The 13,121-nt window shown below is 34.2% G+C and overlaps 2 protein-coding genes across 4 annotated transcripts in view; both read right to left on the minus strand.

Moving 5' to 3' along the window:
* Window positions 1–198: 198 nt before the first annotated feature.
* LOC111461696 (E3 ubiquitin-protein ligase PUB24-like) lies at window positions 199–1,566 on the minus strand. The gene has a single exon (XM_023105310.1). The coding sequence runs from the start codon at window positions 1,552–1,554 to the stop codon at window positions 307–309; it is 1,248 nt and encodes a 415-aa protein (XP_022961078.1). The 5' UTR covers window positions 1,555–1,566; the 3' UTR covers window positions 199–306.
* A 6,263-nt stretch (window positions 1,567–7,829) lies between these two features.
* LOC111461782 (coiled-coil domain-containing protein R3HCC1L) overlaps window positions 7,830–13,121 on the minus strand; it is an 8,190-nt gene continuing 2,898 nt past the window's right edge. Inside the window, exons 4-8 of one of the 3 annotated variants that reach the window (XM_023105428.1) lie at window positions 12,693–12,965; window positions 12,067–12,228; window positions 11,259–11,348; window positions 10,481–10,682; window positions 7,830–8,165 (exon numbers count right to left, since the gene is read on the minus strand). In XM_023105428.1, coding sequence (XP_022961196.1) covers window positions 10,489–10,682; window positions 11,259–11,348; window positions 12,067–12,228; window positions 12,693–12,965 — 719 coding nt within the window. In that variant the 3' untranslated portion in view covers window positions 7,830–8,165; window positions 10,481–10,488. Of the gene's footprint in view, window positions 8,166–9,940; window positions 9,957–10,163; window positions 10,683–11,258; window positions 11,349–12,066; window positions 12,229–12,692; window positions 12,966–13,121 lie in introns of those variants that run through there. The other 2 variants (XM_023105429.1, XM_023105427.1) reach the window with 2 other exon arrangements.

Here is a 13,121-nt window from a genome sequence, read left to right on the forward strand (position 1 = left end):
CGTTTTAAAAACTTTAAGGGAAAGCCCGAAAGGCAAAACCTAAAGAGGACTTGGGCTATTACATTACTAGAAGAGGTATTGCTTTGATATCATTTCTAACGAAGATGATATCTCTACAATTTCGAGATCAAGTTCTTGAACGAGCTAGAGGTCGGGAAAAGAAGTCGTAACAAAATTTCGTATAATTTGATTAAAACTTCGTAAACTTTTTATACCCAACTGCCCAAATCTCACAGTTGTTCATAAAAAGTTGGAAAGTTTGAAGAACATTACAAGATTATACTTAGAATAATCATAGTTTTAAAGCTATCTAGGGTCTCTAGTCATCAAATAAACCCCAATACATGGAGAATTACTCCACACATTTGAATGCATCCTCAATATCTCTCTAGCCTTCTCCTTCAAGTATCCTTCACAATCAGATTGCATCACCATGCAAAGCTTTGACACTGCCCCAACCCTCAACATCTCCACAAGAACATCCTTCCTCGCCGAGTGTTTCGATATCAACGACAGAATTTGGATCGCACGGTCCGTCGTTGCAATAGATACCCTAAGTATTCTCTTCGAAACCACTGCGATGCCTCCGGCATGACGGACGAGCTCTGCTCTCCCGTCCGCCATAGTGCATAGATGAGCCAAGAGGTTGAAGATGAGCTCGGTTATATTCTTCTCTGGCTTCTCGAGCTCGAGTGCGATCAAATCGAAAACCGCCCCAACTTCAACGAGCTTGATTCGATTTCTTCCCCAATGACATAACTTTGTTAGAATTGTGAGTGTTGTTTTGAGAGCTGAATTTGAGATCTTTTCTCTCAAGAGATTCGTGACGTTTTTGAAGAACTGGAGGGATTCGAACCCCTGATACCGTGGTTCGTAGCCGCTGATAACGGTGGAGGGAGCGGCATCAATTGCTTTCTTCAAGACTTCAATGGCATAGCTTTTGATAATTATGTGATTTTCCATCTCCAATCCCAAAACCCAATTCAAAGAATCAATAACATCAAGAACCCTAGTTTCACAAATTGAATAACTCTCAAGAACACTAAGAATCTTCAAACCTTCCTCAAGCCCACCAACTTTCCCTTCCTTAAAACATCTCATAACAAACAAAACCATCCCTTTCGCGACACCGACTTCCACCATACGACCTCGACACGCCGTGTCGCCCTCAATAGCCAAAGCATAAAGCTTCCTCACGGCGTCGTGACGAAGCCCATCATCGGAGGCGGTGAGATCCCGCAAGAGTTTTCGGAGATGGGTTTTGTCTAAAAGTGGTCTAGGACTTAGAATCCGATCGAATCCGCTACCGGGGGTAGCGTTCTCAACTAGCCAAGACTTGATCAAGCGGTGGAGCGTGTGGTTTGGCGTCAAGTCGGAAGCTTTCGTCAATGGCTGCTTGGTTAGAGGGCAAAAGATTGCATCTTTAGACGTCATAAACCAATTCTCAATACTCTCACGATCATAAGTAATACCAGTGGTGGCAGTAACAGGATCTTTCATGATCTGTAAGGAAATTGGGCAAATAAAATATGGAGGAACTGCAAGTTCATCCATGGAGGAGAGAGAAAAAGCAATGATTTTGATGCAAAGGAGAGAGAAATTGAATGAAGTTTATAGGCTTCAAAAGAGGGTTTTACCAGTCAACACCGATGATTAATGTTATTCCACGGTCAACTCATAAGAAAAGATCCATTTTTGACTGCCACTTGGAATGATATCATTGGTTGAAGAACAGAAAAAAAAATGTGATTTTTATGTGATGGGTTTGTGTTATTTTACATTAATTTTGAGAGTAATATGGCCTAACTTTTTATTGGGGAAATTCCCAATAATGGGGTTTAGTGGCATATGTAAAATGTACCTTATTTTGTAGTATGAATGGTATGAAATGGGTGCAAAAGTTTCAAGTCAATGGGTTTGGCCCACCTTGGCAAAATTCTTGGTTTACGAAATTTCGGGTTTCGGGAATTGAATTTTTTACGATGGGGTGATTATGTGAAGGTAGAGAAATTACTGTCCCGTTTGATAACTATTTGATTATTGATTGTTTTGATCGTTTTTAACGACTAGTAACGATATGTTGTTCTATTTGGGTTTTCCCTTCTCGGTTTTTTCTGATATTCCTTATAAGGGTGTGAAAATCTCTCCCTAGTAGAGACGTGTTTTAAAATTATGAAGCTAATGATGTTACGTAACGGGCTGAAGTGGACAATATCTGCTAGTGGTGGGCTTGAACTGTTACAAATGATATCAGGGTTGGGTACCAAGCGGTGTGTTAATGGGGACGTTGGGTCCCAAGGAAAGTGGATGGTGGATTACTGTGAGATCTCACGTTGGTTGGAGGGAGGAACGGAGCATTCCTTATAAGGGTGTGAAAATCTCTCCTTAGTAGACGTGTTTTAAAATTATGAAGCTAACGACGATACGTAACGGGTTGAAGTAGACAATATCTGCTAACGGTGGGCTTGAACTGTTACAAATGGTATCAGAGTCAGGTACTAAGCAGTGTGCTAACAAGGACGTTGGGCCCCGAAGGAAAGTGGATGGTGAATTACTGTGAGATCTCACATCGGTTGGAGAGAGGAACGAAGCATTCCTTATACGGGTGTGTAAACCTCTCCCTAGTAGACATGTTTTTTTATAGTGATTTTTTTGGTTATTTTCTTTAGATTTGGATCAGTAACAAAACGATACACCACTTTAATGTGTAAGCACCTCCATTCCTCTTGTTGACATCAATTGCATCTATGTAACTCAACAAACACAAACACTTAAAAAATCGAAGAGTTACGTTCAAGTAGGAAAAGGGTAAAATAGGAATTTACTAAAAAGTATAAGGGTAAAAGAGGAAATAAAAGTTTTTCCATCGTCGCCTCATAGATTATAGATCAAACTTATAAACGCTACTTCCACTTTAAAGTACTTTTTTAGTCGTGTTTTTTTGGATAAGAAGAGTGTGCTCAAATTTCTGCATGTACATACACAAGATTGCAAGTTTCCCATTCCCATTAGTATCCTTATTTAAAAAACCAGCTACCCATAATTCATTAAAAAAACAATATCATAAACGTGTGAATATATTTTTAAATAAAATTCTTCTTTTTCTAAATAAAATACTATTTTACTTTTTATACTTTTAGCTTTTATTCATTTGGGTCATGTATTCTCAAAATGTTCATTTTGGTATCTGTATTTTCAAAATTTATTTATTTTGATCGTTTTTGTACTTTCAAAACGTTCATTTTTGTCCATATATTTTTAATTTTTATTTATTTTGGTCGTTTTGTACTTTCAAAACGTTCATTTTTGTCCCTATATTTTTTTATTTTATTTATTTTGGTCGTTTTGTACTTTCAAAAGGTTGGTATTGGTCTACGTACTTTCAAATTTTAGTAATTAAAAACTATTATTATTTATATTTATATTTATAAAATTTAAACATAAATTTTATTCCTAATGAAAACCCATTAATTTAATTTATGGAATTTAGTGAATGAATTATAATTCTAAAATTTTAATTAAAAAATTAGCTTAAAAATGAAAATGCAATGAACATTTTAAAAATGCATACACCTAAATATAAAATAAATTTTAGGTTAAATTAATATATATATATATATATATATATATATATATATATATATATATATGGTGCATTTGTAAATTATAAAAATAAAGGGAATTAATGCTATTTTGAAATTTTATGGCTATTTTTTTAGTAAAAATATTTTTTATTTGAATTTTTTTAAAAAATTGATAGATATTAATTAATGTTTTTAAAGTTTAAAGACATTTTTAAAACAAAATATAAATTATTTTCATTTAAAGCTAACTACGAGTGTATTTAAAAATAAAAATTTAACGGAGATAATTAAAGAATATTTTTTATAATTTAAAATAAAAATTTCAATTTCACCCCAATCTTTTAAATTATTGCATAAAAGACTTGTAAACAACTTTAATTATGAAATAGTGAAATAAAAAAACTAAAATTAAAACCAACTAAATTATACAAAATATTCAATTACTCTTAATTTTAGATTTTTATTGGGCATTTTAGTAAACACCACGAAGTAGAAGGACTTATATAAAATATATATATATATTAAAAACAAATTCTCTCTCTTTTGAACACTAATTATTTCATGAATTTTCTCTCATTATCATGATGAGAGAGTGATTCTTACATGTTATTATAAATATAATCATTGACCATTTCAAGTTCTTCCTATATATATATGTGTATGTATGTATATATATGTGTATGTATGTACACACGCTTACTCAAGTCATTCGACTCGACTTTGCTTGCACTTGGGACTAAGGTCTATCAATGCAGTGTCGCATTTCATCTTATCATCTTGGTTCCCAATTAACATGACCCTCATGTCTTGACACCATCTCAAGTCATTGGGTGTTGTCGGCCATCGTAGCTTGCTCAGTATGAACCCACGTGTCGTTCATAACGTTAGGACTTCCCAAACATTCATCCATCCGGGTTCTTATTGAGACATTGACCCTCCTGTGCTCATGTCATGTCATGTCATTTACGAATACCATACTAGATAGCATGTGCAAAATCCAATCTCCGACATGCAGGAAGGGGCGCAATACCGAAACACTCGTGCTGTCTGGTACTGTCCATGAAAAACGCATTTTAAAGAAAGTCTCTCGAGACCCTCATCTCGAAATGCTTGTTTTCACTATAACACACGCATGTGCCGTAGAATAGGTCGCTTAGGCCAGAATGCTTCGGGTGATGGAGAGCTATGTGTATTAATTCAATGTTAATATGTATTTCGTAAAATAATTATTGTATTAATTAAAAAAATTAAAAAAATAAATATGAAGAAATATTATTTTAGAAAATCGGGTCTATAGTCCATTCCACAGTCAATTACCTTAACGACTCATTTGATTGCAGATATTATTTCATCGGTATAGAAATGTTTGAAATAATACATATATTCAAAAATTTTGGGTTGAATTGGTTCGAATTATTCAAATTATTTATTTAAATTTTTGTTTAAAAAAAAATAATATATTATTTATTTCCAAGCATTTAATTAAAATCTTCTCCATAAAAATAAAAACTAAATAAATATATGTATATATAATTATATCGTAAGAAAAAAAAAATGTATTTTTTAAAATTAACAGTATGGGTTAGATTGGATTGATCAGATTTTTTGGGTCATCGAGTTTTTTTGAACATCCCATGAAACATAATATTCCCGTCTTACTTTTAACTTTATCCGAATAAAATAATATACACAGCTATCGAAGCATATTTTTTTTACCACCTCGTTTAAAGTTCTAAATATCATGTTAGAAACAAAGATATCAAGATTCAACCAAAACTCCGATGAAACAAGTTACGTTATGAAAAACTTAAGGTAAAAGTAAATTTGATAAAAAGTAAATCTAATATTATTCTCGTAAATTTTTCTCGAATACAAGTCTTTGGTCAAGTCAACCATTAGCTATAAAGTGTAATATTTACTTTTAAAGGTTTTGAAGTTTTGTATTTGGAAGGTTTGCTTTGTTTCTAATTAGGTTTTGAATGGAATATTTTGAAATGTCACACTACTTTTTCATATGCCTACAAATTTGAATATGTCAATATTTAATATTATGTAAAGAAAATTATGGTTATCCCGAACCGAAGGTACGTGCGAAGAAAAATGAGATTAACTTAGACGAAACTAGTAGAAAATAACGTGTGACATGAAAAAGTCGAATAAGAAGATATTTACAGGAAGAAAGAATAATTTTTTAAGGTTAAGTTAATAACGTAGCTCCTGTAACAGTCTAAGCTCACTTCTAGTAGATATTGTCCGTTTTAGCTCATTACGTATCGTCATTAGCTTCATGGTTTTAAAACACGTCTACTAGGAAGAGGTTTCCACACCCTTATAAGGAATATTTTGTTCCTCTGTGCAATCGATGTGAGATCTCACAATCCACCCCTTTGGAACCCAGCGTCTTCACTGACAAACAACTTGGTATCTAGCTCTGGTACCATAGCTTAAGCCTATGCACACGTCTACTAGGGAGAGGTTTTCACACCCTTATAAGGAATATTTTGTTCCTCTCTGCAATCGATGTGAGATCTCACAATCCACCCCCCTTAAAACCCAGCGTCCTCGCTGACAAACAACTTGGTATCTAGCTCTGATACCATAGCCTAATCCTATGCACACGTCTGCTATGGAGAGGTTTCCACGCCTTTATAAAGAATATTTTGTTCCTCTCTATAGTCGACGTGAGATCTCACAATCCACTCCCCTTTGTAACTCAGAGTCCTCACTGACAAACAACTCGGTATCTAGCTCTGATACCATAGCCCAAGCCTATGTTAGTAGATACGTAACGAGCCAAATCAAACAATATTTGCTAGTAGTGGGCTTGAGCTATTACAAACTCTCTTCCTAACAAACGTGTTTTAAAAGTGTGAAACTGACGACGAATACGTAACGGATTAAAGTAGACAACATCTGTTAGCAATAGTAATGGACGGTTACAAATTCTTAATTTGAAAGGTGTTTTGTTTTTTGCACCAACCAAAAAAGCAACAGCGGATAAATGAAGGCGGCCGCTATTTTATTTTGAAAAAACAGAGTGCCAAATGCTGACTTTGTTTCAGCTGATTAAATGAAGACCCAAATATTCAAAGCTAAACAAATTCTGTCCCATCTTCCTCAGATCACTTTCATTCCACTCACTATCCATTTTAACTTACACCGTCAAAATTCAAATTTACGGTTCGTATAAAATTAAAACGTTTACAAAACACGTGCTAACGTGTAATATAAATCTCAATAGTATTTTTAATTGAATTATACTGACATTTGTTAGTTCATTTTTATGACACGTGAGTAAATGATGAATACATAAATGAATCGAGACCATATTTGAATAAAAACGATTCCGAGAATAGGAGGACTAAAAAAAGTTTAAAGAAAATGAAAGTTATTGTTTATACCGGAGGTACACTTTTTTTTTTTTTAATGACTTAATTGTTGAAACTTCATGATTAATTATGATTTCAAATATCGAATCTAAATTTCATTTTCAAATCTCGAATAATTTGAATGATTCTAATAATTTTTTTCAACAATTTTTTTTTTTATAAAGAATTTGTCTTTTCAAATGTTTTAAAAGAGATACAACCAATTTCATGAATGGTTCAAAAAAAAAAAAAAAAAAAAAAGTTTTGAATATATTTTTCAACCTTTTCAACTCCATTTATTTATATTGAATTTCATATAGAATTTTGACGATATAATATAACTTTCGACCTAATTTCGTATTTTGAACCTAAACAAAAAAATATATATAATATAAACTGAGCATGGCAGGACAAAAATTTGGCAGGGTCGGGGCAAGGAATAAGTCCTTAACGTTGTTTAGACAGCCCAAAAGCTTTCCCTCAAGATTTTAAAATGCATCGGCTAAGGAGAAGTTTGCACACCAATAGAAAGAATGGTTCATTCCCCTCTTCAACTGATGTGAGATTTCACCGTGAATGTCTAACTACATTATCGTAGTTGTTCACGAAATTTCGAAGTAAATGTCTTTTCTTCTTTCCCGACACAACGAGGCATACAACTTAGAAAACATAGTGTTATCCATCATTATGGGTATGTCCTAAAAGTCTTCTTTCTTTCCTTCCCAAAGAAGGTATTGAAATCATACATTTAGTCTTAACCACAACATTCAATACCATTTTAGACCTGTTCTTGAACACCAAGGGTTTTCTCCATCAATGCTTCAATCAAAATATAGCTTGAAACTACTTGTTTTTATACCAAAAAAAGGACACTTCATTACCTATGAACCAAATTTTCCTTGGCTTCATTGCATTCACACTATCTTTTTCAAAAGTCTTTTAACCAAAAGAATTTTGGTCAATATGAGAGGAAAAGGAACGAGGATTCATAAGCATTTTCTTCGCAAGGAAAGAAAAGTTCAAGTTATTCATTAATGAGAGAGGCTTACTGTAATAGTTCAAGTCCACCGCTAGCAGATATTTGTCTGTTTTAGCTCGTTATGTCTCGCCATCAGCCTCACGATTTTAAATCTCGTTTACTGTAGAGAACTTTCCACACCCTTATAAGGAATGCTTGTTCCCCTCTCCTATCGAAGTGGGATCTCACACTTACCTACAAAGAAAGAGATGAAAGAGATGAAAGTATTAGGATTTGAATGGTCAAAAGTAGCAAGCAAAACATTCCTCCCAATCTCAATCCTCTTCTACATAACTATAGTCCAAAGCCTAAAAGGAAACAAGCATTTTAACATTTGTCGGATGTAGGACGAATGTCATGGAAAGACAAATGTACAAAATGTATTTCGATAATGTTTAGAATTTTTCATTTAGATATATTCTCTCACGTAAGGAAAGTGTAAAACATAAGTGGAAGCTCGTTCAGATTGAAACGACCTACTTCAAAAATTAACTCAATAAATTAAATCTTAGATCTAGCTATTTATGTCTTCGGATCTAAGTATTTACAGAAATTGTTAAAGTTGATTTAACATGCTCACTATGAAGAGTAATCAATATTGTCCACTTTAACCAATTACGTATCATCGTTATATTGTCCACTTTAGCCTGTTACATATCATCATTAGTCTCGTGGTTTTAAAATGCACCCATTAGGCAAAGATTTCCGCACCCTTATAAGGGGTGCTTCGTTCCCCTCTCCAACCAATGTGAGACCTCACAATCCACCCCTTGGGGCCCATCGTCTTCGCTAGAACACCACCTAATGTCTAGCTCTGATACCATTTGTAACAGTCTAAGCCCACCACTAGCAGATATTGTCCGCTTTATCTTGTTACGTATTGCCGTCAACCTCACAGTTTTAAAACATGTCTGTTAGGAAAAAAAAAAATTCCCACTCTTATAAGAGATGTTTCATTCTCCTCTCCAACCATTGTGAAACCTTACAACCTGTCTTCATAGAAATGAAGTTCTTATGAGTAACCCACTGAATAGGACTCCTTATTGGTATATAACTATCAATTCTTTTAACTATTTCGTAACACCTTATGTCCTCAAAATTACTCTCTTTCGAATGTGGGTTCGGTTTATTTATGTATCCTCCTTTACTAAACATTACATTTACAATCCATTAATGACTTACATCCGAAAGAGAAACAATGTCAAAAGACGATAAAGACCTTAATGCCAATATCCCACTTATTATACTAGAAATTAGAAATAATAATTATTGACATGTCATTATAGTATCTAATTTGAAAATTTAAACAACTTGCAATAATTATTGTTACCAAATAGCTTAGAGTCTCACTCCTTGAAGAATAAATGGATTCTTTCATCCTTGAGCTTCCCTCTATGCTGAAAGAAAACTAAAGCTTCCATGATATGAAACTTCATCAAGGACCTGAATAATAACCTATTTACCCTTTATTGTAAGAAAAAGAACATTTTTTTAGGAATGTGACCAAATCTACGTTGATTCATAGTACATATGTAAAGACACAAATATCTCCAATAGCATGAAACCATTTCTCAAGGGTTTATTGTCCAAAGTGGACAATGTCATACCATTGTGGAGATATTTTGAAGATCGTTCTTAACAATTGGTATCAGAGTCATACCCTTGACATAGCCAAGGTGAAATAAATACCCTAGAGTTCGAAACAAAGAAGCTACAAGTCTCGTAATGACATGTCCAAAGTGGACAATGTCATACCATTGTGGAGATATTTTGAAGATCGTTCTTAACAATTGGTATCAGAGTCATACCCTTGACATAGCCAAGGTGAAATAAATACCCTAGAGTTCGAAACAAAGAAGCTACAAGTCTCGTAATGACATGTCCAAAGTGGACAATGTCATACCATTGTGGAGATATTTTGAAGATCGTTCTTAACAATTGGTATCAGAGTCATACCCTTGACATAGCCAAGGTGAAATAAATACCCTAGAGTTCGAAACAAAGAAGCTACAAGTCTCGTAATGACACAACCATAGTTAGTCATAGTGAATATGTGGTTGAGCTTATCAAACAAACAGTACGCTTAGTTGAGAAGTGATAGAATAATAACCAAAGTATTATATTACTAAATACGAGAAGATTCATGGTATGAATTCAATGATATGAAACTAACATTATGACGAAAAAATTTCGTGAGGAATAACTAGTAAATATATCACTCATTTTCATTGGACCTGGTCTGACAGGCAAATGTACAAAGTCAAGTAACAAAGTTGTACAGACCAATGAATCCAAAAACAGAACAGTTGCAGCCACAAGAATGAGGTTTGATGTTTCTTTAATCACACACAATAGATGGGTAATGGAGTAAGGCAAAGGGAGCAAAAAATAAAGGAAAACAAGGAGATTGATCATTTAACAGTGTGGCCGTGGTTGATTTGTCTTTATATGGTTATTATGGGGACACAGACAGTATCCGTTTGTTCAAGAAAAAGTAAGAAGATACTAACTTGGATCATCATTCTCCCCAAGCTTCATCTCTCAATTTTTGTCTTGACACAATGCGATTCCTCCTGTCTTCTTCTTGTTTTCTTAGTTCTTTGGACCCGAAGGCAGTGGTGGAAGCCGGCAGCTTCAATCCCATTCCTTGAGCAATCAGTCGTTGGGCAGTTCTGGCCGATGTCTTTGGCCTCTGCTTTGGAGGCTCCAAATCTGCCATTAACAAAATAAACCAAAAGGGAAAAGGCAGCTCATTCAATCTTCATCAAATAACTTCTAGTGGAGATTTCTGGAAAGAAATAGAAGGTGAGATCCCACATTTGTTGGGGTATGGACACTAGGCCCCGAAGGGGGTGGATTGTGGGATCCCACATCGATTGGGAGGAAAACGAAGCATTCTTTATAAGGGTGTGGAAACCTCTCCCAAGCAGACACAATTTAAAAACCTTGAGAGGAAGCTTGGAAAGGAAAGCTCAAACAGGACAATTTCTGCTATTCGGTGTTACATAGAACTTTTTGCAATCGTAGGGATGGATGATAAGGATTTTTGGGATTACATAAGCTTTTTGGCTTCTTTCTTTAACAGTGTTAACTTGACATCCCCAGTTTTAATGAGAAAATAGTTTTCTATCCAAAGAAATCTTCTTTTTTCCTACGTTGTGCCTTAACAAGCCACAAAAATACTCGATGACAAAACACAACGCTATTATCAAAAAACGAAATGATGTCATTAAAGAGACAAAGAGAAAGGTCTTATCAATACTAACAAACTCAAGAAGATGCTCATACCTCTCGGTGGAATTGAGCTCAATAGAGTATCATTTTCATCAAGTAGGCGTATAGTGAAAGGGCATCTAACATGATTGAGAACTTCAAGTGCTGCATTAGAAAATTAAGGTAGTTATGAAAAGAACTTAATTTTAATACATGAAACTACTTCATCAACATTATAATGTCAACGATTGAGAAATAATGGTACGATGCAAGATAATGATTCAACATAAATATGAATATTTCGGCATTTGATGGGAGACATCACATGGAGGAAGTTTAGTAATCTCCACAAAAGAACCCAAGAAACAACTAGGACTACAATCAAGGATTAACTTAGGATAACTTTTGGAAGGGTAAAAAGTGTTTTTAGGGGATGAAAAGAACTTACAAAAAGTCTCCATATAGTGTTTGATCAGCTAATCAAAAGTGATTTTAGAATTTTAAAAGCATTTCAAGTGTTTTTAGAAGCAGCACTTGATTCTCGGCTCTTCCAAAAGTGTTCAGAGTGTTTCCACTTAAAAGCACTTTTTTTCAAAAGTTATCCCGAACTGCCATAGGCCAAATAAGAAAGTAATAGACAGAAAACAGGATGGTAGTAACTAGTAACCAACATAACAAAAGAAGTACAGTATCAAATATCTACTACTGACTCAGCCACTTCTTGAGTCGCCAATTACAGGACATGAAACGAGATAGAAATAGAAATTTTTACGTAACATAAGGTTTGACAAGATGAGACACGAAGTCCAATACCAAATGAGAAAAACTGCCGAAAATCCTACAAGATTTCCCAAAAATGAAAATCTAGTTTTACGTGACTTACCAGTTGACGGTGTCGGAAAAACTGCAAGTGCGACCGTATCATTGACCCAGCGAATGACAACTCCAGAATTCTTGAAATTTCCAAGTAGCCTTTCAAGATCTATTGTTTTGGTACTCGGTGGAAAGTCAGCTAGGACAAGAACATGTTGAGTACCATATTGTGCTGGATTCACACAATGAAATTAAAAAAAAAAAAAAAAAAAAAAAAAAAAAAAAAGTTNAGCTCTTGGGTGAAAATTATGACTTAATGTGCACAAACATCAATAAATAACTGCTTAGAAGCCCAAAATAATGGCAGTATTATTATGACAACCGTCAAACTTGAACAATATTAAAAAGAAAAAAAAAAATCTAATGGCCAATTTGAATTGTTCCAAAGAACTCAGGATTTAAATTCTAAGGTTCTGAAACTTAAAAGACCAAAGGAAAATATTGATGAAATTCAGGGACTGAGAAAGTATTTATCCTTTTTAGGTAAATACCTTGTTACTCTATTCTTCCATAAACTGAAGGCCTAACCAGAGCTCTCATACAATGACTACATAACTTCGAATTTCACCAGTGATCTAGAAAACAATGAAAAGAATTTCCATCTATCACATTTGGAAATTATGTGAAGAGACTTACCACTTTTTAGCTCCTTACGCCCCACCTCCAACTCATGAGAAGCATCTTCGTCCTTTGTATCATTGGTAGTTGAAGAATCAGATAGCCTATCACTATATAATTCATGTTTCTTATATGAAAATGTTCCCCTCCCACGCCGTCTAGTGGTTTTGTCTGTTGTCTCTCTGATTGTGGTTTGGTCTGTTGTCTCTCTGATTAAAATTTCAGGTTTATCAGGTTCACATTGCAAGGAGAGTAATTCATTTGGTGGGCGATCTGCAATAGCTTCCCAATCTGTAAATTGTAACCACCACTTGTGTTAAATAACATCATTATTGTTATAATTATATTGCACCTATTTTCTATCACAAGCATCATAAAAAGCAAGAAAATTATTTGCCGGAGAAGCATAAGTGGCTATGCAAAAAAAAAAAAAAAAAAAAAAAAAAA

Source organism: Cucurbita moschata, unplaced genomic scaffold, assembly GCF_002738365.1.
Source record: "Cucurbita moschata cultivar Rifu unplaced genomic scaffold, Cmos_1.0 Cmo_Scf00025, whole genome shotgun sequence".
NCBI classification, from domain to species: domain Eukaryota; kingdom Viridiplantae; phylum Streptophyta; class Magnoliopsida; order Cucurbitales; family Cucurbitaceae; genus Cucurbita; species Cucurbita moschata.